General features: G+C 43.6%; 2 protein-coding genes across 2 annotated transcripts in view; one reads left to right on the top strand and one right to left on the bottom strand.

The window, feature by feature from the left end:
* Positions 1 to 19,867, top strand: LOC139408323 (interleukin-6 receptor subunit beta-like). Its single transcript, XM_071152072.1, has 16 exons — positions 1 to 287; positions 1,218 to 1,292; positions 1,466 to 1,765; positions 2,184 to 2,325; positions 3,073 to 3,236; positions 3,520 to 3,674; positions 4,593 to 4,752; positions 4,964 to 5,046; positions 5,377 to 5,614; positions 5,831 to 6,013; positions 6,637 to 6,738; positions 7,063 to 7,206; positions 10,384 to 10,524; positions 11,042 to 11,138; positions 12,186 to 12,264; positions 17,103 to 19,867. The coding sequence occupies exons 2-16, from the start codon at positions 1,223 to 1,225 to the stop codon at positions 17,763 to 17,765; spliced, it is 2,721 nt and encodes a 906-aa protein (XP_071008173.1). The 5' UTR covers positions 1 to 287; positions 1,218 to 1,222; the 3' UTR covers positions 17,766 to 19,867.
* LOC139408325 (interleukin-31 receptor subunit alpha-like) overlaps positions 19,570 to 24,082 on the bottom strand; it is a 14,923-nt gene continuing 10,410 nt past the window's right edge. Inside the window, exons 13-15 of the mRNA XM_071152073.1 lie at positions 23,789 to 23,873; positions 23,523 to 23,604; positions 19,570 to 23,038 (exon numbers count right to left, since the gene is read on the bottom strand). Coding sequence (XP_071008174.1) covers positions 22,496 to 23,038; positions 23,523 to 23,604; positions 23,789 to 23,873 — 710 coding nt within the window. The 3' untranslated portion in view covers positions 19,570 to 22,495. The remainder of the gene's footprint in view (positions 23,039 to 23,522; positions 23,605 to 23,788; positions 23,874 to 24,082) is intronic.

A 24,082-nucleotide genomic window follows, 5' to 3' on the forward strand; every position in this document is an offset into this window, starting at 1 on the left:
AGTTTGCACAGATCTCTAGACAAGTATTTGTCAAACTGGACACATTCCTAGCTCAATGGTAAAGTTTATATGTCTGTATCATTTACGCTGGTCCTCCGAAGTATTATAACTCGTGATGATTATGCAATGTACTGCTGGAAGTGGCGACAGTAAAGTAAGGTAGCCCCAGAGGAGGTATCTTATGGTTTTAGCTAAAATATGTTACATCCACATACTTTTATTTAGCGAAGTAAGATAGTATAGCGTTACAAAAAAAGGAGGAACCAAACAAGAAAAGTACATAAAAGGTGAGTATTTTTCTTGTTGTCATATCTTGTCTGGGTCTTCTAGTTGGCTACGCTAACTAACGTCGTTCTGACCCTATAGGATAAACCTTTTCAATACATCTTTGTAACGCCAAACAACCCAATAATTTATATTAAGCTTGTAGGTATATGCTAACGCTACTTAGCTAACGTTTATGTTGCTCGATACTGTTTGCTCCCGAGTGTCGCAACGGTCTAAGGCACTGCATCCCAGTCACGACAGTACCTGGTTCCAGTCACTACAGTACCTGGTTTGAATCCAGGCTGTATCACATCCGGCCGTGATATGGAGGCCCATAGGGCGGCGCACAATTGGCCCTGCGCCGTCCGGGTTTGGCCTGAGTAGGCCGTCGTTGTAAATAATAATTTGATCTTAACTGACTTGCCTAGTTAAATAAAGTAAAAAAAAAAAAAACTAGCTACATTTGATGAAGGTGTCAAATAGAACCACGTCTAAAGCTGAGAGGTTTCTGGACAGTGAGCAGCAAACACAATCAGCATTCTGGTATTTTCCTAGCTAGCTAGTTATCTAAAATAATCACGTTGATAACTCTTTCATATGATGAAGTTACTGTTACAAGTAACGTTAGCAGGCAGAGCAAGATAATATTGTATTTCTTTTGAAGCTATGATTGTCTGCCAAGAGTAAGTTAGCTAGCTACTGTTTGTTCCTAATAATATTGCTAGCTACAGTACCTATCCATACTTTTGTGGTTTTAGCTATACCTAGCTGGCTTCATCATTAGTTTCATTCACTATAGGCCCTAGTCAGAGGGAAGGTGTCATAACATTGAACTGTGACTTATTGGTAAAGTACTCAATATAAAATAAGGTGCCTAACCCATGTACCAGTGATGGGATAAAATGTAAGTTAGTCTTAGTGAGTCTGTGAATTTGTGAATCTTCCCTCAGGCATCATGGACCAGTCATCATACCGTTTGCTGCAGATTCTGTCCTTGGCATGTCTGGCCTGTAGACTCACTTCTAGTAAGTGTACCACTACATTTAAAATTATATTTTTTTGCAATTAAGCACTGCTCAGAAGGTGCTCTTATCCAGAGCGACTCAGTCTGATATGTTTGAATAAACCTCTACTGCACATAAACCCTTTAAAGTTGCTGTGTAGCATTGACTTGATGTGTGCTCTGGTCTTTTTCAAGGTTCTTTCAAAAACTACGGAACAATAATCCCACAATCTCCAACAGTGGAAATTGGGAAGGAATTCACCGCTACCTGTGTAGTCTATGAAGCTGCTAAAGCCACAGTGGATGACATCTACTGGACGAGTGGTGGCGTCATAGTGCCCAAAGAGCAGTACACCAAGATAAACGACTCAGCTGTTAACGTAACCATTCCTATCACCAGGGAAACTGGAAAATGGTTACTTTGTAAAAAGAATGAGCCTCCCTCATCCTTAAACAAAAGTAAAACAATCCACGGGATTCAATTGACCAAAGGGTGTAAGTATGCCAGGGATTTCACATAAATAAAGGGTTATTTCATGTAAAAATTGAACATAATGTCCACATAATGTAATTATATTTCCTGTAATTTAGGTTTGAATTTAGGTCTTCATTTGGTAAATATCTCTTTCAATTTAATTTCTGAGTAATTCATTTGGATACAAATGCTATAATTTAGTACAGAAATAAAATCCAAATTCCCCCAAAGGAATATTGTATGTGTGATTTTCTTTCATATTCACACTGAAGGACTTTTAAAGCTTTCTCTCAGTGTCAGGGTTGGGGTCAATTCAGTTTCAATTGACTTCCTGAATCGAAATTAATTGATCTCAACCTGCTCAGTGCAGTAGGTCAGTGGCTGTTAGTTTTGTTTCTCTCGCATGAAATAACAGCAGCTGTTTGGTTTCTTGGCCAGATCCTCCTGAGAAGCCTGAGAATTTGTCCTGCATGGCTGTCCAGTCCGACCGACAGATTTCCTCCAATGTGACGTGCACATGGCAGCCTGGGAAAATGGACGAGAAGATAAGCACAACATTCACCTTGTTTGGAAGTGTAATGTGAGTGTCCCTATACACGTGTGTTATGTTGTTTTACCAGGTTGGTCTCATTGAGATAAACAAATCTATTTTACAACAAAGTACTACCGTTTAAAGACATACATTTACACACTGAGCAGACATGAAGCATTGAGGAGGTGTGGTGCATCTAGGGTCAACACATTGACAGCCCCCCCCCCCCCTTCATTGTCCAGCATTGAGTTTACTGTGGACTCATTCAGGGACTAGCTCTTGTAATTGCATGTCCTTTTGCAGCTCGTTCCAAGTGGATGGGGCAGAGAACTGGAGTGCTTTAAAAAAAAAGTACGGGCTTTAGGCACAGTCAACAAGGTACGGTCATGTGAGCGTAGCCAAAATTTGTCTGCAGGACAATGTAGGTACTCAGGTAAAATGAGAGCTGTCTCCGTGTGGCCTTATGAATGAAAACGTACCAATGACTTCGTCTACGAAGAGCCAAGGAAGGCCAGCCAAGTCATATCGAGGCTACAGTGATGGGTGAGAAAGTTAAATGGGGTTAGATACATGATTGACATCAACATTTAATTGTCAATAGCTTTCAATAATCAGTGAATGGGAAACCTGGCTCCAGTTCTGAGAACCCCATTAAAAGTGTGTGTGTCTTGTGTAAATTGCGGATTTTTTAAAAAATTGTTTAAAAATGTACATCATTATTGTGATTGTCTTTATATATATTTTTTGTCTGGTTCCAAAAATGGTGTGTCAAGATTTGTTTGTGTTCTTCTGCAGTGCCATAAACCAGAACTACAGCACAAAAGCTCAGAGAAGCAGTGGATGCATCTACTTTGGCAACTTTCCAAACTATATGGAACTGGATATATGGGTAGACGTGGAAAACGATTTGGGGAAGGTTCGATCGGACGTTCTGTTCATAATTGATCCTAATGAAATGGGTAAGTGGAAGCAAACGAACATTCCAAATGCCCTTACAATGATTATCTTCTTCCAGAGTTTAATTGTGTGTGTGTGTGTGTGTGTGTGTGTGTGTGTGTGTGTGTGTGTGTGTGTGTGTGTGTGTGTGTGTGTGTGTGTGTGTGTGTGTGTGTGTGTGTGTGTGTGTGTGTGTGTGTGTGTGTGTGTGTGTGTGTGTGTGTGTGTGTGTGTGTGTGTGTGTGTGTGTGTGTGTGTGTGTGTGTGTGTGTGTGTGTGTGTGTGTGTGTGTGACCTTTTTTGCAGTGAAAACGAATCCCCCATCAGACGTCAATATTATTTCAGAGAAGAACTTTTCCAGGACCCTCTTAGTGAGCTGGAAGCACCCTATCCATGAAACTGTTGTCAAACTGAAATACAACCTCAGGTTCTGCACGGTGGGCTCTGGAGACTGGACTGAGGTAAATGGCAACAATCTCAGTGCAAGCTAAAGGGATGATTCACTGCAAATTCAGTTTGTTCAACGTTTTTTTAAACTTCAGAAGTTGACTAATGTCGAGATAAGTCTACATCCATCTGTTGTGTAGTCTTATCCAAAATGAATGGAAAGGATACGTTGCCATTAACAAAATGCCCATGAGTGGTTAGTTCAGGGGTAATCCGGGCAGAGCAAAAAAGTTTGCTGCAATTCTACACATTTTGCCATTGCTGAAGACAAATGCTTGCAGTTTTTAATATCATCTGATGGTCAATGGGGACACCCAGTCAGTAATTCAACCATGCTTACTACAAGTTTAGATAGTCTAGCAGCCAGCTAACTTACCAATCTAAAACAATTTAGCTGACATGGGCCAATTGAGTGACTATTAGTGACTGACATAACGAGAGAGAAACCCTACTATTCTAACTCTCAACAGTAAGTTGAGACCCAGACTCAGTCTCCCCACTCAAATTTTATTGGGGAAATTGATCAGCGGGCTAATAAATATATTTTCAGTAACAAAAATGTATTCTTTTCAGTTGTTTGAAGCTGGTGTTCAAAACCGAAAGTAAAACGATGCAAAAGCGGAACGCGAGGACAGGAAGAATAAAAATACCGCACATCGAACGGTCCTACTGCTTATCAGAGTTGCTTTCATGAAAGTCTATAGCTCACATTTCTATGTGAATTTGGTCAGGTCGCCCACAAAGATCCATACTGAGCCTTTTATTAAGTCATCTATCCTATTCTCATTCTTAGGCGTTCTCAACAGGGAATCAAACATGTTACTCTCATCTGTGTTTTGTCGGAGCTGTTTCAAGTCAGCGTTCTGGTACGCACAAGTTTGTTGCCCCCTCATGTCCGTCAGTTGTCATATCCATTTCATTTACTCTTTTAGGTACCCCCAAATGACACTGAAAGTAGCAAGGAGTCTTTCCGTCTCCAATACCTTAAGCCAGACATGGAGCACGTAGTGCAGGTCCGCTGTATGCATCACACGGGCTACGGCTACTGGAGTGACTGGAGCGCGAACTCTACCGCCAGGACCCCAGAGGACAGTGAGTAGCCATGACAACAAGCATATGTCATACTATCATCTTTCATTTAACATTGTGGGCAACCATGTAAAGCTGTAGAACTCAAGTGGTGACGGTGTGTGTGTGAGTGATTTTTAAGTGCAATAATATTGAGTGTGATCCAGGTAGGTAGTCTATATGGACTGCCCATGTTTTATCATTATGTTTGAAATTGATTCTCTTCTTTACCCAGAGCCTACAAGTAAACCAGACCTATGGAGAGTGGTCATTCCCAGTCAAGGCAAAAGTGAGCGGCGAGTGGAAGTGATATGTAAGGTAATAAAGACCATGCTGACCCTACTATGCTGATTTATCACTAGCTATATGGCTTGAATAATTGTTGGTGCAGGGCTCTACAGTGCAACCATTTTATTAGTATATGCACCTAAATATTTTGCTCTGCGACCTGAAATTTTAATTTAGGAGCGCCAGTGCGCCTTGAAAAATTAAAGATTATAGCTTTAATACCTCAAATATTTTGAATTATGCTCCTACATTTCTTTGTGTGCGCCTATATTTTTCATCTTGGGCGTACACGTGCTCCTTGTAACAAAGGTAAACATAGAACCCTGTGGTGATTTGTTCGTTGCCTTCTTCCCATCATAGGATCCAGTGGAGTCCAATGGAAGGATACGAGGCTACAACATCAAGATCCAAGATGGAGCCTGGGCGGTTGTGCCGGTCAATGGCTCTGAGCTGAACTCCAGGTCGCAGGAGAGGAAAATTATCCCCCTTTACCAGATTCCACTGTCTGACAAGAGAAGAGGCTCCATTGAATTGAAGGCCTGGAATTCTGTTGGCGAGTCTCCTCGAGCTTCTTTGGGCATTCCTAAATTGGCCCACGGTGTGTGACCTTGTCAGCTATATGTTTTCTCTATGTTACCAATAATAATGAATGATATTATATTAACGTTTTATGTTAATACAATTCTCAAAGCAACAACTGAATGTTTGTCAAAAGAGACAATAGTGACGTCATGTGTTCTGCATGTTAACTGACTGGCCTTGAGATGCTCCTATCATGATGTCATGTTGTATCTGTGTGTGCCTTGTATTTCAGAGCCCCCTCCAGTGGCATCGCTCAGTTGTTTTAACCAGGACAGGAGGCTGTGGGTGGAGTGGCAGCCGCCCAATGTGGAGGCCACAGGGGTGACTGAGTATGTCCTGGAGTGGGTTTCGGTCAGTGACGGCGCGATTGACTGGCAGAGAGAACCTAGACACAACAGGAAGGCACCCATTAAAGGTAAGACTGAGACGCATGCTGATGGGTAGTAACTTCTAAACGTGAAATATCCTTATTCGAAGAAATATCCTTATTCGAAGAACATGTTATTGAAGGGCCACAGTTTTGGTTCCAGTTCAACCGATGAGGTAGGAAGCCGTGAATTGGGGAGGAGTGAGGAATTTGGGCCGAGGTCAGGTAAGAGGAAGTGAGAAAGAACAGGCATTACAAAAGTCTTGTCTAGCAACAGATGTATTGGCTGTCCAGATGTGTAAGGAGGAGACTCGGCATAGGAGGAAGGTATAAATACGGGTTCTGGTGTAAACATGTCTTTGTCGTTGCAGCTGTTTGACCCAGTGGGTGAATAAACTTGGTTGGAGCTTTTCCTAGTCCCTTAGTTTCAACTTTTTAATTTTTTTAGTTAGATCCTAACAATGCCATGTTTTTAACTGACAATTGTCTTGTAGTTTGGCTACTCTGTGGCTGTCTTTCTACAAGTTTTGATGATTATGTTGACTAGGGTTGAGTTAGATTAACATGACATGTTAAATCAAACCCATCAACTAATTGATTTAGAAAACTTGTTGATCAATCAAAACTGAGATGAAATAAATCCAAACTTTATTGTACTGTTCCCAATCAAGGTACCCTTCAGAGATTTAAGCTCTACAATATATCTGTGTATCCCATGTATTCTGGGTGGACTGGGAAACCATTAACCACTGCATGCTTTCTGGAACAAGGAGGTAAGAAATCGAACTAGTACTGGTCACTACACTACAGTATACACAGTGTAGTATCTATAGGAGTGGTTTCACAAATTAAGAGTAATCCTGGTTTTACAGACATTAAAACTAGTCCTGGACTAAAAAGCATGCTCAATGGAGAATCTCCACTGAAATAGCTCTTCAGTCCAGGACTTGGCTTTATCTGTGTCTCTAAAAACCGCCACATAAATTTCAATCATTGATATACCAGTGTTATGATATTTGCTACAGTAGCTGGTGGCAAACATGTAAATGTTGAATAATGTTAACTGCTGTTTTCCCCACCGGTTCTGGTTGATGTAGCTCCACTGGAGGGTCCCTCTGTGAAAGTGAGGAGAACAGGGAAGAGCAACGCTGAGGTGGAATGGATGGAGATTCCGCTGGACAAACGGCGAGGCTTCATCACAAACTACACAATATTCTACATCACGGGAGGAAAGGAACACTGTAAGGAAGCCCACCTTTATTTCTATAGTACACTGAACAAAAATATCAATGCAGCATTTCAACGATTTGGCCGAGTTACAGTTCATATAAGGAAATTAATCAAATTAAATGCATGTCTTAGGCTCTAATACAGAGATGCATCTGTTGGTCACAGATACCTTTTAAAAAGAAAAGGATCACTAGATCAGAAAACCAGTCCGTATCTTGTTTGACCACCATTTGCCTCATCCAGCACGACACATCTCCTTCGCATAGAGCTGATCCGGCTGTTGATTGTGGCCTGTGCGAATATTGTCTCACTCCTCTTCAATGGCTATGTGAAATTGCTGGATATTGGTGGGAACTGTAACATGCTGCCGTACACACATTTTCAGCTTCCAGGAATTGTTTACAGATCCTTGCAACATGGGGGTCGTGCATTATCATGCTGAAACATGAGGTGATGGCAGTTGATGAATGTCACGACAATGGGCCTTAGGATCTCATCCCAGTATCTCTGCATTCAAATTGCCATTGATAAAATGCAATTGTGTTCGTTGTCCGTAGCTTATGCCTGCCCATACCATAACCCCACCGCCACCATGGGGCACTCTGTTCACAATGTTGACATCAGCAAACCGCTCACCCACACGACGTCCACAAATGACATTTTTTATTGGTCACATGCAGATGTTAATGCGAGTGTCGCGAAATGCTTGTGCTTCTAGTTCCGACCATGCAGTAATATCTAACAATTTCGCAACATCTAGCGTTGAATAAGAATGAATAAGAATATGTACATATAAATAAGGATGAGCGATGGCTGACGCAGTAGATGGTACAGTATATACATGATGAGTAATGTAGGGTATGTAAACATTATATAAAGTGGCATTGTTAACAGTGACTAGTGATACATTTATTACATCAAATTTTTTATTATTAAAGTGGCTAGGGATTTGAGTCAGTATGTTGGCAGCAGCCACTATGTTAGTGATGGCTGTTTAACAGTCTGATGGCCTTGAGGTAAAAGCTGTTTTTCAGTCTCTCGGCCCCAGCTTTGATGCACCTGTACTGACCTTGCCTTCTGGATGATATCGGGGTGAACAGGCAGTGGCTCGGGTGGTTGTTTTCCTTGATGATCGTTTTGGCCTTCCTGTGACATTGGGTGGTGTAGGTGTCCTGGAGGGCAGGTAGTTTGCCCCCGGTGATGCGTTGTGCAGACCTCACTACCCTCTGGAGAGCCTTGCGGTTGTGGGCGGAGCAGTTGCCGTACCAGGCAGTGATACAGCCCGAGAGGATGCTCTCGATTGTGCACCTGTAAAAGTTTGTGAGTGCTTTTGGTGACAAGTCAAATTTCTTCAGCCTCCTAAGGTTGAAGAGGCGCTGTTGTGCCTTCTTCACCACGCTGTCTGTGTGGGTGGACCATTTAAGTTTGTCCGTGATGTGTACGTCGAGGAACTTAACTTTCCACCTTCTCCACTACTGTCCCGTGGATAGGGGGTGCTCCCTCTGCTGTTTCCTGAAGTCCACGATCATCTCCTTTGTTTTGTTGAGGTTGAGTGTGAGGTTATTTTCCTGACACCACACTCCGAGGGCCCTCACCTCCCTGTAGGCCGCCTCGTTGTTTGTAATCAAGCCTACCACTGTAGTGTCGTCTGCAAACTTGATGATTGAGTTGGAGGCGTGCATGGCCATGCAGTTTTAGGTGAACAGGGAGTACAGGAGAGGGTTGAGAAATCACCATTGTGTGGCCCCAGTGTTGAGGATTAGCGGGGTGGAGATGTTGTTTCCTACCCTCACCACCTGGGGGCGACGCATCAAAGTCCATGACCCAGTTGCACAGGGTCCCAAGTTTAATGACGAGTTTGGAGGGTACCATGGTGTTAAATGCTGCCCGATACAGTTGAAACGGCGATTCATCCGTGAAGTGCGCACTTCTCCAGCGTGCCAGTGGCCATCAAAGGTGAGCATTTGTCCACTGAAGTCGGTTAGGATGCCGAACTGCAGTCCGATCAAGACCCTGGTGAGGACGACGAGTGCGCAGATTAGCTTCCCTGAGACGGTTTCAGTTTGTGCAGAAGTTCTTAGGTTGTGCAAACCCACAGTTTCATCAGGTGGCTGGTCTCAGATGATCCCGCAGGTGAAGAAGCCGGATGTGGAGGTCCTGGGCTGGCGTGGTTACACGTGGTCTGCGGTTGTGAGGCCGCAACTTGAGACATCTGTGGCATTTTTTTGTTGACACAACTGCACATTTTAGTGACCTTTTATTGTCCCCAGCACAAGGTGCACCAGTGTAATGATCATGCTGTTTAAATCAACCTGTTGATATGCCACACCTGTCAGGTGGATGGATTATCTTGGCAAAGGAGAAATGTGCTTTGTTGTGCGTATGAAACTTTTCTGGGATCTTTTTATTTCAGCTCATGAAACATGGGACCAGCACTACATGCTGCATTTGTATATTTTTGTTCAGTAAAGGAATAGAAAACATAACGCCTGTAACTCCTTCCCCCTTAATAAGATAACAAATATATCTTATATTTTTGTTGGACAAGTTTGTTCACAACCAACCAGAAAATAACTTCCATCTCACAGCATGATCAATTTAAAGGAGTCCCTACTTAAAGGTGTCGCCTTCTCCAATATAAACATGGTGTTCTTAAAGGAATACCTCAGGATTTTGGCAATGAAGCCCTTTATCTACTTCCCCAGTCAGATTAACTTGTTTATACCATTTTTATGTCTCTGCATGCAGTTTGAAGGAAGTTCAAGTAGGGTAGGGTAGCCTAGTGGTTAGAGTGTTGGACTAGTAACCGGAAGGTTGCAAGTTCAAATCCCCGAGCTGACAAGGTCGTCTGTCGTTCTGCCCCTGAACAGGCAGTTAACCCACTGTTCCTAGGCCGTCATTGTAAATAAGAATTCGTTCTTAACTGACTTGCCTAGTTAAATAAAGGTAAAATAAAAAAAATAAAGATAAAAGGCTTCATTGCCAAAATCCTGAAGTATCCCTTTAATCATACCTTTTTTTTTATGAACACGTTGTTCTGACTATGGATCCCCTTTACTATTATTATATATACAAGGAAGTACTGATATTTGTAAGTACAGTTAGTGCTGGTATTTGTCCAACTTAAACATTTACATCTGCAATCAAGAAAAACATGAATTTGAATGAATTTCTTTGTTGTTTTTCAGCAATAGTTGTCTCCCCGGACACCTACTCTTACACAGTGGAGGGCCTGGCCAGCAACAGTAAGCAGGTGGTGCGGATCATGGCCTCTACAGTACGAGGCTCGACAAATGGCTCGGACCTGTCGTTCAACACTCTGATGTATGGTGAGTGAGGCATTGTTTAACGGACACTTCATGCTATATACAGTCTATTCAAAGTTATTCAGACCCCTTGAATTTTTCCACATTTTGTAGATTGAGGAAAATCCTTTTTAGAATCGTAATCCTTTTTTAAGAATAAGGCTGTAACGTACCAAAATGTGGAAAAGGGGGAAGGGGTTTGAATACTTTCCGACTGTTCCAGTCCAGTACTGTTCAATATATTTTGTATCCCGATAATGCTTTGTCTATGTAACATCCTGACATTGACTCAATCTGCAATATGTCTAGTTAAGACCTCGAGTCCTCAACACTTTTTAAGGTGCAAATACATGTAATAGTCACTACTTGATTCTATTCTGTGTGTCCTCCTAGCTCTTTTCCCTGCAGGGGAAACTAGATCTTCAATCTGTGTTTGTCCAGTTTTTTTTTTTTTTTAAGGAATGTTTCCCTGACCAAGATGGTTGTCCGTTCGTTCTAGTGTCCTTTTTTAAAAATGTAATTCTATGTGTTTGTCCCTCAGCTCCTGGGCAGATGGAAGCCACCGTGGTGTCTGTGTGCATCGGCGTCCTGTTTGTCATAGTGCTAACTGTGTCCCTCTGCATGTACAAAATTGACTTGTAAGTCACAACCACACACTATTGAATTGTTTGAAATAGAATGTACTACTCTACATTTTACATTTTGAATGTGTACAATTGCTTCAGTGTGATGAGTTGTAAGAGCGTTGACTCGGGGTTGCGTAACACAAATTCATTATAAACCCCCCCCCCGAGTCAGACATATTTTAAGAATTCTGGCACGATTGCGCTTTTGACTTCAGGTACTCAACAAACAATGTTTATTGAAACTTGTATGGCAGAAACTCTATAGGAAGAGAGGCAGATTCTTTCAAACAACTTTATTATCAGATTTTCAAAAGTGAATCGGATCAACCATCACTAAGAGTCGTTCAGAGTTGAAAGCTTCACGAATCAAGTTGTCTCCTTTTTTATGGAAAGTACATCCTTTTATTTTTGACAGGATGCAGATGTGCTGAAACAGGCCCTGGGAGCATGTAAAAAGTAATTTAACTCGTCTGTGGAGATCAAGATAGCTGATATGGCCACGATTCTCTGTTCCTCCCTGCTCTTCCCACATAGCTAAATTCCTGCCGATCGTCAACACATACTGCGGTCACACCCAAAAGGCTCATAAATCTAATACGCTCAGATTTTATGACCAAGTCACTCACACAAGACAAGTTTGTATCAGCAAAAAATACTATCATATAACAATGGACAATTCTTTTAAGTCAAACAGCATAGTATGTCATGAATATTAATTTCCTCCACACTTGATAGCAGATTAGTTCAACCATGCTCTCTTGCTGATGCGTTACTGCTGGGACAAACGCTTCATACCACACATCAGCGGCTCTGTGTTTTAACAAGTAAACACTCCCAAGGAAAAACATAATTTTATTCCTAGCGCCTTTGTCCATTGCTCAAGAGCCTTCACTCATGATAATACAAGTCTAGTGTGTGATACTAAATCGGCATCCCAAATGGCACCCTGTTCCCTATATAGTGTACTACTTTAGACCAGAGCCCATAGGGAATATGGTGCCATTTGGGATGAGTCCTAAACAACATGTTCTAATGAAACTCTGTCCCATTCTTCTGTAGGATAAAAAAGATCTGGCCACCGGTTCCAGATCCCTCCAACAGTACTATCGCTAACTGGTCGCCTGATTTCCCCACCAAAGTAAGTTGGTGCCTCCTGTGCTGATCTATATGAGAGTTCAGAACATCACACTGGCTGAGTCACTTTTTTTGACTCACAGTACCATCTGTAATTTTTGGGACAGGGAAGCGTTCTTCCTTTAACTCTATACTTCAACAGTTTGGATTTGAAACCAAACAATGACTACGAGGTTAAAGTTCAGACTGTCAGCTTTCACTTGAGGGTATTTTCATCCATATCAGGTGAACCGTTGTCATTGTATTTTCACTTTTATTGAAAATAAGAATGTATTGTTTTTAAACAGTTCTGCATGAATGTGGATGCTACAATGATTACGGAAAATCTTGACAAGTGTGAAATTTACAGACTCACAAACATCATACCCCTCCAAAAAACGCTATCCTCCCCTGTTATTGTAATGGTGAGAGGTTAGTATGCCTCGGGGGTATGATATAAAACGCTATCCTCCCCTGTTATTGTAATGGTGAGTGGTTAGTATGCCTCGGGGGTATGATATAAAACGCTATCCTCCCCTGTTATTGTAATGGTGAGTGGTTAGTATGCCTCGGGGGTATGATATAAAACGCTATCCTCCCCTGTTATTGTAATGGTGAGTGGTTAGTATGCCTCGGGGGTATGATATAAAACGCTATCCTCCCCTGTTATTGTAATGGTGAGTGGTTAGTATGCCTCGGGGGTATGATATAAAACGCTATCCTCCCCTGTTATTGTAATGGTGAGTGGTTAGTATGCCTCGGGGGTATGATATAAAACGCTATCCTCCCCTGTTATTGTAATGGTGAGTGGTTAGTATGCCTCGGGGGTATGATATAAAACGCTATCCTCCCCTGTTATTGTAATGGTGAGAGGTTAGTATGCCTCGGGGGTATGATATAAAACGCTATCCTCCCCTGTTATTGTAATGGTGAGTGGTTAGTATGCCTCGGGGGTATGATATAAAACGCTATCCTCCCCTGTTATTGTAATGGTGAGTGGTTAGTATGCCTCGGGGGTATGATATAAAACGCTATCCTCCCCTGTTATTGTAATGGTGAGCGGTTAGTATGCCTCGGGGGTATGATATAAAACGCTATCCTCCCCTGTTATTGTAATGGTGAGTGGTTAGTATGCCTCGGGGGTATGATATAAAACGCTATCCTCCCCTGTTATTGTAATGGTGAGAGGTTAGTATGCCTCAGGGGTATGATATAAAACGCTATCCTCCCCTGTTATTGTAATGGTGAGCGGTTAGTATGCCTCGGGGGTATGATATAAAACGCTATCCTCCCCTGTTATTGTAATGGTGAGAGGTTAGTATGCCTCGGGGCTATGATATAAAACGCTATTCTCCCCTGTTATTGTAATGGTGAGCGGTTAGTATGCCTCGGGTATGATATAAAATGCTAAACTCCCCTGTTGTAATGGCGAGAGGTTAGCATGTCTTGGGGGTATGATATGTGTGTCTCTGTAACTTTCTCACTCATCATTATTCACGATTCTTTCAGGATTATCCATAATCACGGTGGCATCCACATTAATGTAGAAGTGTTTAGAAACATTCTATTCTTCATATTTACAATACAAGAGACTCCAAAATGACAATACATTATTTACCATGCATTTCTATTGGGCACAGAATAATCTGAAACGCAACCAAAACAAACAGCAAATGCATTCAACAAATGTGTAGTCACAAGCTTGATGTAATCATCGCGTGCTTTGAATATGGGACCAAATACTAAACTTTTTATTACTTTAATACACAAGTGAAGGGGGGGGGCGGCTCTAAACGGTTCCCCGGATATGGATGAAAATACACTCGGATGAAAACTTAGTCTGCACTTTAACCTCAGTCATTGTATCATTTCAGAGCCAAACCACCACCACCACCAACAACAACAACATGTGTCACTGTCCTAATAACTATGGAGGCCACTAAATTGATCTGTGATGAGCTATGAATATTTACTGGGATCCTATCTACTCTCCACTGATCATAACGTCATTGTGGTTGTGTGAGCAGTACGTGTGGTTCTCCTAGACGACAGGTGATAGGACCAACAGGGCAAAATAATTGTTTATTCGCACCGTTCAATTTGGAGTCACCTTAAATGTTTCTTTGCATTTTGTTATCAGTAGACATTTATCTACTTTACTTCCCTCACTACTTGGAGTGGCTATGGCCCTCCTCATGCTCTCTAGCTGTGGCCCTCCTCACGCTCTCTAGCTGTGGCCCTCCTCACGCTCTCTAGCTGTGGCCCTCCTCACGCTCTCTAGCTGTGGCCCTCCTCACGCTCTCTAGCTGTGGCCCTCCTCACGCTCTGTAGCTGTGGCCCTCCTCACGCTCTCTAGCTGTGGCCCTCCTCACGCTCTCTAGCTGTGGCCCTCCTCACGCTCTCTAGCTGTGGCCCTCCTCACGCTCTCTAGCTGTGGCCCTCCTCACGCTCTCTAGCTGTGGCCCTCAGGGTTGGGCTCAATTCCATTTCAGTTCAAGATAAGAATTAAAAATGTAATTCATGAGTTGCAAAATCCTTGAAGATAATGGTTTGTTTTTCAGTCCAGTTAACTACATAGCGTTTTCGCTATGTAGTTAACGTTAGCTAGTGCTAGTCTGCTGTACGTACCTGCGCCAAGGGTATTCCCTCTTCTGTAGCTTGTTCTCCATCTTAAAAAAAAAAAATGGTGGGCCAACATGTTTTCAGCACTTTTATTTCCATGACTGATCAAAACTCGTCGTCTCTCTGCAGCAGACATATAGTGAGCAATATGTTTGTCACATCATATCGCAATAAAATCGCAGTATCGAAATACAATATATCGAATCACAATCATATCGTATCTACTCCCCTGTAAGGTGATGATATGGTGAGGTCCCGCTGTGTGGTGATGATATGGCGAGCTCCCTCTGCGTGGGGATGATATGGTATGGCAAGCTCCCTCAGCGTGGGGATGATATGGTAAGGCGAGCTCCCTCAGCGTGGGGATGATATGGTATGGCGAGCTCCCTCAGCGTGGGGATGATATGGTATGGCGAGCTCCCTCAGCGTGGGGATGATATGGTATGGCGAGCTCCCTCAGCGTGGGGATGATATGGTATGGCGAGCTCCCTCAGCGTGGGGATGATATGGTATGGCGAGCTCCCTCAGCGTGGGGATGACATGGTATGGCGAGCTCCCTCTGCGTGGGGATGACATGGTATGGCGAGCTCCCTCTGCGTGGGGATGACATGGTATGGCGAGCTCCCTCTGCGTGGGGATGACATGGTATGGCGAGCTCCCTCTGCGTGGGGATGACATGGTATGGCGAGCTCCCTTTGTGTGGGGATGGTACATGAGCTCCCTCGGTGTGGGGATGATATGGTATGGCGAGCTCCCTCAGCCTGGGGATGATATGGTATGGCGAGCTCCCTTTGCGTGGGGATGGTACGGTGAGCTCCCTCAGCGTGGGGATGATATGGTATGGCGAGCTCCCTCTGCGTGGGGATGGTATGGTGAGCTCCCTTTGCGTGGGGATGGTACGGTGAGCTCCCTCGGTGTGGGGATGATATGGTATGGCGAGCTCCCTCTGCGTGGGGATGGTATGGTGAGCTCCCTCTGCGTGGGGATGGTATGGCGAGCTCCCTCTGCGTGGGGGTGATATGGTATGGTGAGCTCCCTCGGTGTGGGGATAATATGGTATGGTAGGCTCCCTCTGCGTGGGGATGATATGGTATGGTGAGCTCCCTCTGCGTGGGGATGATATGGTATGGTGAGCTCCCTCTGCGTGGGGATGATATGGTGAGCTCCCCCTGCGTGGGGATGATATGGTATGGCGAGCTCCCTCTGCGTGGGGATGATATGGCATGGCGAGCTCCCTCTGCGTGGGGATGGTATGGTGAGCTCCCTCTGCGTGGGGATGATATGGTATGGTGAGCTCCCTCTGCGTGGGGATGATATGGTATGGGGAGCTCCCTCTGCGTGGGGATGATATGGTATGGTGAGCTCCCTCTGCGTGGGGATGATATGGTATGGCGAGCTCCCTCTGCGTGGGGATGATATGCTATGGCGAGCTCCCTCTGCGTGGGGATGATATGGTATGGCGAGCTCCCTCTGCGTGGGGATGATATGCTATGGCGAGCTCCCTCTGCGTGGGGATGATATGGTATGGTGAGCTCCCTCTGCGTGGGGATGATATGGTATGGCTTGCTATGTTTAAAAAATAATAATAAGAATTTTCTCCCCGATTTCATGGTTTCCAATTGGTAGTCTTGTCTCATCGCTGCAACTCCCGTATGGACTCGGGAGAGGCGAAGGTCGAGAGCCGTGCATCATCCGAAACACCGCCAAGCCGCACTGCTGCTTGACAAAATGCCCACTTAAACCGGAAGCCAGCCGCACCAATGTGTTGGAGGAAACGCAGTGCACCTGGCGACCGTGTCAGTGTGCACTGCGCCCGGCCTGCCACAGGAGTCGCTAGTGCGCGATGGGACAAGGACATTCCTGCTGGCCAAACCCTCCCCTAACCCGGACAACACTGGGCCAATTGTGCGCTGCCCCATTAGTGTCTGGGTCGCAGCCGGCTGCGAGCCTGGACTCGAACCAGGATCTCAAGTGGCACAGCTAGCACTGCGATGCAGTGCCTTAGACCACTGCGCCACTCGGGAGGCGAGGTCCCTCAGTATGGTGATAATATCGTATATATGTCACTGGCAATTCCCAGCCCTAATTACTATGCCTTTCTATTCACTAAGCACATGTTGCTAGATGCAGATGTGCATCCATTTCAGTCATTTGACCATTTTTCTTTTCTCAGTGTATAATAACATGGATGTGAAATGGACCTTACATAGAACTTGACTTAACCCTCCTTTTCAATCTCAGGCTGTCAGTCCCAAGGAGAGCGTGCTGGGCGACGTGAGTGTGGTGGAGGTGGACGTATTCGACAGGAAGTCGCTGTGCGAAGAGGATAAGGCGGGCCTGCCGCTCAAGAAGGACAAGTACCTGTCGGAGGAGCACAGCAGCGGCATTGGCGGCTCTTCTTGCATGTCGACACCACGCCAGAGCGTCTCGGACAGCGAGGAAGGCGGTGACTCGGGCCAGACCACGACCAGCACCGTCCAGTACTCGTCGGTGGTGGCCTCCAACGGCTACAAAGGCCAGTCCCCCTGCACTCTGCCCCAGTCCCCCTGCACTCTGCTCCAGACCCCCCAGTGCGGCTCCTCACAGTCCCAGACGCCCAGCTTCGCCCGCTCTGAGTCCACCCAACCCCTGCTGGACAGCGAAGAGAACCAGGAGGGCAGTGGGCAGTCCCACCAGCGGAACCCCTACTTCAGCCGTTCACCTGTGGCTAGCGAAAGCAGAGACCCGGGGGACAGGAACCAGCTGGAGATGGAGGAGCAGGGGTTGGCTTCGCTCCGGTTCTGCCCTCTGGAGGAGGGGTCACAACAGACCACGCCCACAGATGAGGGACAGTCCCCTGACGGACAGCCAGGCCCCGTTCCTAGCTATATGCCTCAGCTGAGGGGCCACAGGCAACCGTGTTAGGAGAGGAGAACAAATGGTGACTTTAGTTCGAAGTCGTCTCACTTCATTCATTTATCCCTCCTTTGTGCCTTGGTTCATTTCAGACATTCATTTATCCCTCCTTTGTGCCTTGGTTCATTTCAGACATTCATTTATCCCTCCTTTGTGCCTTGGTTCATTTCAGACATTCATTTATCCCTCCTTTGTGCCTTGGTTCATTTCAGACATTCATTTATCCAGCCTTTGTGCCTTGGTTCATTTCAGACATTCCGTTCAAGATTTCAAATGATGAATTACGTTGGCATATTATTTTTGCACCCATCATGAACTTCCTACAGACATCCTAACTTGCCTCATTAAATCTCTTTTTAAGTGGATGACAGTTTGGCTCCAAGCCTTCAGCTTGTATGTGGAGTTTTTGTTTTAACATTCCAAGAAGCAAATAGACCACTTTTTCATGTTATCATCATAGTGTAATACATGTGATTCTGAGACGCTATATTTTATAGTTAAGACTAGACGGGCAGTGTATAACATCTTTTCTCTTAGCAACCACCATCTCAATCAGTTCAAATGACAGACACAGGTCAGGCATTACTAATCAATGATGAACATCTGATTTTCATCCTTTTCATCCTGATTTTCAACACATATGCTGTACATGAATGTAATTAACAGATCTCGTCGGTCTCAAACAGCAATGTCCCAGAGGGGCTAGGCACCAAACAGTAGAAAACAGGGAGGAGCTACATGGACCTGTCCAATAAGAAATGCTCATTTTTGCTAGTCGGCCCTAATGAAGATGACTGTGTTCCCAGGATGGTAGATTGAATGGTAAAGTGTTGCAGTGTGGCATATTTTCTTTCTTCATAGTAACTAGGACCATGTCTATGGACTGAAGTAATGCCTCACAATGAAAAGTTTACTCAATTTAAAAGCCTCTTCAGTAGCTAGTGAGCTTTGTACTGTTTATAATTTGTTGTGTTAGCTTCACCTGTCGTCTGAAGAGCATAGTCTAGAAGTGGGCGCTGATCTCTACAAACTGGCCAAGTTGAATTTATAGTGCATTTGGAAAGTACTCGGACCCTTTCTCCACATTTTGCTATGAGACTCAAATTGAGCTCCGGCGCTTCCTGTTTCCTTTGATCATCCTTGATGTTTCTACAACTTGATTGGAGTCCACCTGTGGTAAATTCCATTTATTGGACATCATTTGGAAAGGCGCGCGGCACACACCTGTCTATATAATGTCCTGAAACAAAATGTGGAAAAAGTCCAGGGGTCTGAATTCTTTCCCAATGCAGTGTAGAATAGAAAAGAGGACTTAAAGGAAGCCAACATGTGACACTAACCAATACAACAGGACCCCTTGAAATATGCTACACTAGTCAGTGTATGACTGGTGACATGGTGTCATGTCAGGTAGGGAATCGGTAGAAAAACTGTGACAAATGTATATTTGCCTTTTTACAATGCCTTAAGAATTTTTATTCAAGGTCTACTTGACATGCCGTTATGAATTCTGCTCCAAGTCATCTTTAGACTTGATCTGTTGCCAAAGACCTTAATACCCAGGAATTACAAAATGTTTCATGTTCATTTCAAAACTCTATGAATTACTACTTTAAAAAAAAACACAATTATATTTTAAATTGATCCGTTAATAAGGACATTGACTTGTGGTTAAATGTAACTATAAGTAAAGCAGTGTAAGTTCCCTGCCCATCTGGTTCCAGGTCAGATTTAGAGAGATTACTGGTACAGTATTATATGTACTGAAAAGGAAGATTGTGTATTATTTCTTACAGGTATATCTTTTTTTAAATTTTTATATATACATTTTTGTCTTGTCATGAAAAGAGTTTAAGATGTGTTTGTTTGGAATGTACAGATCTCAACTGGACCTCCCAAATGAGTTTCTACAGCAAGGAGTATGCTCAGAAATTAATGTACGTTTACCTACATTTGAATGTTGCTACTTATGAAAACTATTCTGACATCACTCAGTTAACACTACGTTTCCATGTATGCAGAATACAGCCTAGTATTTCACTGCATGCAACCATAACATGCACCCTTTTTTTGGAGCAGTCTTAAGTATGAAATAAACTAGTTTAAATGCCTGATTTTTGTCTATCATTTCACAAAGTCAACAGTATTAACCATGTGAAAGAATCCAGTGTTGTTATCCATGTGAAGGAATCCAGAGTGTTGTGTGTTATCCATGTGAAGGAATCCACAGTGTTGTGTGTTATCCATGGGAAGGAATCCACAGTGTTGTGTGTTATCCATGTGAAGGAATCCACAGTGTTGTGTGTTATCCATGTGAAGGAATTATTTGTTTATGCTTCTTGTCAAGCAGCATACAGGTAACTGCCAAAATAAAGGAAACCCCCCAACATAGTGTCTTAATAGGGCATTGGGCCACCACGAACCAGAACTGATTCAATGCGTCTTGGCATAGATTCTACAAGTGTCTGGAACTCTTGGAGGGATACGACACCATTGTTATATGAGAATTTCCATAATTTAGTGTTTTGTTGGTGATGGAAAACGCTGTCTCAGACGGACCTCCAGAATCTCTCAGAAGTGTTTAATTGGGTTGAAATGTGGTGACTGAGACACACACCTTTTAACCCCCTATGGTCCTGTGAGACCCCTCTTTCAAAGCCTCTGAGATCTCTTCTAGCCATGGTAGCCAAAATAATGGGAAACTGGTCGTTTTTATACATGACCCTAAGTGTGATGGGATGTTAATTGATTAATTCCGGAACCACACCTGTGTGGAAGCACCTGCTTTGTATCCCTCATTTACTGAAGTGTTTCCTTTATTTTGGCAGTTTCCTGCATCTTTAGAGGTCTTTTTTTCCCAACAAGAACTTCATTAATAGAATAAAACCAAATATATTAATAAGTCAGAAATTCTGATTTTGTTACGCTCCGTCACATTAGAACATTTTGTTATGCCACAAAATGTCATCAGGCAGACCATAGACTTGGAGTGAGGACTCTGTGAATTATATTTTTTGTTGTAAAGAACAGTATAGCGTCAAAACAAGGGTGAGCTTCATGTCTCTAATCACTGGCTACGTCCCAGAATGCACCCTAATCCTTATATAATACACTACTTCTGACTAGAGCCCTGTACACAGAGGACAAAATATTAGGAACAACTGCTCTTTCCATGACATAGACTGATGAGGTGAAAGCTATGATCCCTTATTGATGTTACCTGTTAAACCCACTTCAATCAGTGTAAATGAAGGCGAGGAGACAGGTTAAAGAAATTTTTAAGCCATGGGAAATTGAGACAGGGATTGTGTATGTGTACCATTCAGAGGGTGAATGGGCAAGACAAAAGAGTTAAGTGCTTTTGAACAGTGTATGGTAGTAGGTGCCAGGCACACTGGTTTGTCTCAAGAACTGCAACGGTTCTGGGTTTTTCATACTCAACATGTGTATCAAGAATGGTCCACCACCCAAAGGATATCCAGCCAACTTGACAACTGTGGGAAGCACTGGAGTCAACATGGGCCAGCATCCCTGTGGAACTGAGACTGTTCTGAGGGCAAAAGGGGGCGCAACTCAATATTAGAAAGGTGTTCCTAATGTTTTGTACACTCAGTGTATACTGAAAAGTGCATGTATAACTTGTCAAATTGTTATGAAAAACAAATGAAATGCCTCCCTCTTCTGTCTGCATCATTTTACAAAGTGAAGAGTGCTTTACATTCAGTGAGACATTCAACATTAATAGAACAGAATATATTAGTCTGTCAGAGACTAAAACATGTGATTTTGCTTGGCTCCCATTCCTAACATTATTTTAAAAAATAAGTTATTATTCAATAAAATGTCATCGGGCAGATCATAGACTTGGAGTGATTTAGTTTTTTCTTTCCCATGACCCAGTGAATGATGTTATTTTAAAGAGCAGTACAGGGTCAAATCAAGGATGGGCTTCAATGTCTCTAGTCACTGGGTGTGTCCCAAATTGCACCCTAATAGTTATATAGAGCACTACTTCTGACCTGAGACCTACGAGCCCTAGTCAAAAGTAATGTATTTTATATGGAATAGGGTGTCAATTGGGACACAAACATTTACATTCTACTTTTGAGTCATTTAACAGACGCTCTTATCCAGAACAACTTACAGGAGCAATTAGGGTTAAGTGCCTTGCTCAAGGGCACATCCATAGATTTTTACCTAGTCGGCTCTGGGATTTGAATCAGTAAACTTTTGGTTACTTTCCCAACTTCTTAACCGCTAGGCTACCACCCAGCCAGTAACTCAGAGACATGAAGCCTTGCTTTGACCCTGTTACTGAAGTATTTCCATCTTGGCACACTTGCTTTCTGTTTTTAGGAAGTGGTGCTGCAACAGCCCTCCCCCCAAACCAAACGGCATACTGGTAATGGACGGGAAGGGGAAGCGCTTAAATTGTACCAACAGCAGTCCTTCTCAACGACAAGAAACTAAAACATTTGATGAGATATAGTCTACCACATACAACAGTATAGATTGATATTTATGAGTCAAATTTAAAGAACTGATATCTATCCACCTTTACAATCTACAAATACACATACTGTACAAATTGTCACTCAAGTATAATTACAAAATGGATATTTCAAAGTACCACTAACACAAAAACACAATAGCATATATGAGACATTAAAACTGAATGAATAAAAGGTTCTAGGAAAGACTGAGAAGTCCACTGGATTCAGGAGTGTGTTCATGTCCGTTTACTTGACCCTCACCCTGTGTTCAAACATGTCCAGAGTGACGTATGCAGTGAGAGGAGCTATGCTGCTATGCTGCTGCGTGTCCAACAGGCTCCTACTCTCCTCTGTGGTGCCCGACGTCGCCTCGCCTCCCCCCAGCCCCAACCTCACAGGGCATTCCCCTGGCGTCTGCAGCCTGTAGGGGTTGACGGGACAGCTCTCGGAGGCCTGGAGGTCTGATGGCTCTGATGATGAGTCCTCAGAGGTAGTTGACTCCAGCAGGTTGATTTCTCCGTCTTGTTGAGACAGTAAAGGGAGGAGGGTTGGGGCCAGGCCCAGGTTACTGCTCTCCTCTCTGGGTTGGCTGTCACAGAAGGTCCTGCTACTGAAGCCAGAGCTCCATCTCTCTGTCTGGTCACAGACTGTCTCTTTGCCCATGTCCTGTATGTCCCCGTCTTCTGTAGAGGTTGACCCCATGATGTCGTCCGTTATGGTATTCACCTCACAGGGGTAGATCATCTCACAGAAGGTCTCGAGTTCAGACGGGTTGTTAAAGGGTTGGATCTGTGGGGTGACAAGGACATATTTCCAAAAAGGAATGGTGAAGACAGTAGGGACGATGGAAACTGGAGCCTATTGAGCCAACATGAAGACCAACATTTGATTTATTTCAGCAGGTATGTTGACTGAGAACATGGGGACTAGTTACAGGGGAGAGAGGAAGGGGGTTGAATGAGCCAATCGGAACACAAACGGTTTAATCCATAAGTAATAGTCATAAAGTGAAAGATTTGTGTTGAAATGTAACAAATGAAATGTATATCAAATCCCTTTTCTTCAGACAAGTGAAATGGAAGGACATGTTCAATACAGTATCCATTGTCTATACTATAGGATAGGGCTAAATGGAATGTGTTTTGTGTTTGGGGTTTTAGGCTGGGTTTCTGTATAGGACTTTGTGACATCGGCTGATGTAAAAAGGGCTTTATAAATACATTTGATTGATTGATACAATATAAAAAGATGATCATGTCATTATCATGTTTACCTTATGACAATCCTGTGAAGACCAGAATTTCAGGGAGCTGAGACCGGGGTTGGGCACTATCTTCCCCTTAAATCGTTTCCACCTAGGGATCAGTTAACCAATGTTACATAGAACATCCAATCATCTGACTTGTCTGACATAATTGACTTGAAGTGAGTGATGGGCAGTGCACTAAATAGGGAGCCATTTGGAACACAACCATTTACATATATAGGGAAGAACATCTGCAGCTTTAAAAAGGTTCTGAGATCTACGGCAGAACATACTGAACGACGCAGAAGAGTCCAGTGACTAGGACGATGATGACGCCGATACCACCGAAGACACAGGACATTATGATGAAGGTCCTGCCTGATGGGACAGACACAGAGACGTTATGATGAAGGAATACAACAGCAAATACTGTTTTTGGACAATTGAGCAGTAGTGTATGCATGGGGCAAAATGCTTAGTTAGAATATGTCAGAAAACCACAGAATTAAAACCACTGGTACAGACGAGTGCACGCAAGATGGCCGCAGGTCCAGCCTGCACGGAAGATCGACTTGAATGTCCGTTTT

The sequence above is a fragment of the Oncorhynchus clarkii genome, chromosome 5 (assembly GCF_045791955.1).
Source record: "Oncorhynchus clarkii lewisi isolate Uvic-CL-2024 chromosome 5, UVic_Ocla_1.0, whole genome shotgun sequence".
Classification (NCBI taxonomy): domain Eukaryota; kingdom Metazoa; phylum Chordata; class Actinopteri; order Salmoniformes; family Salmonidae; genus Oncorhynchus; species Oncorhynchus clarkii.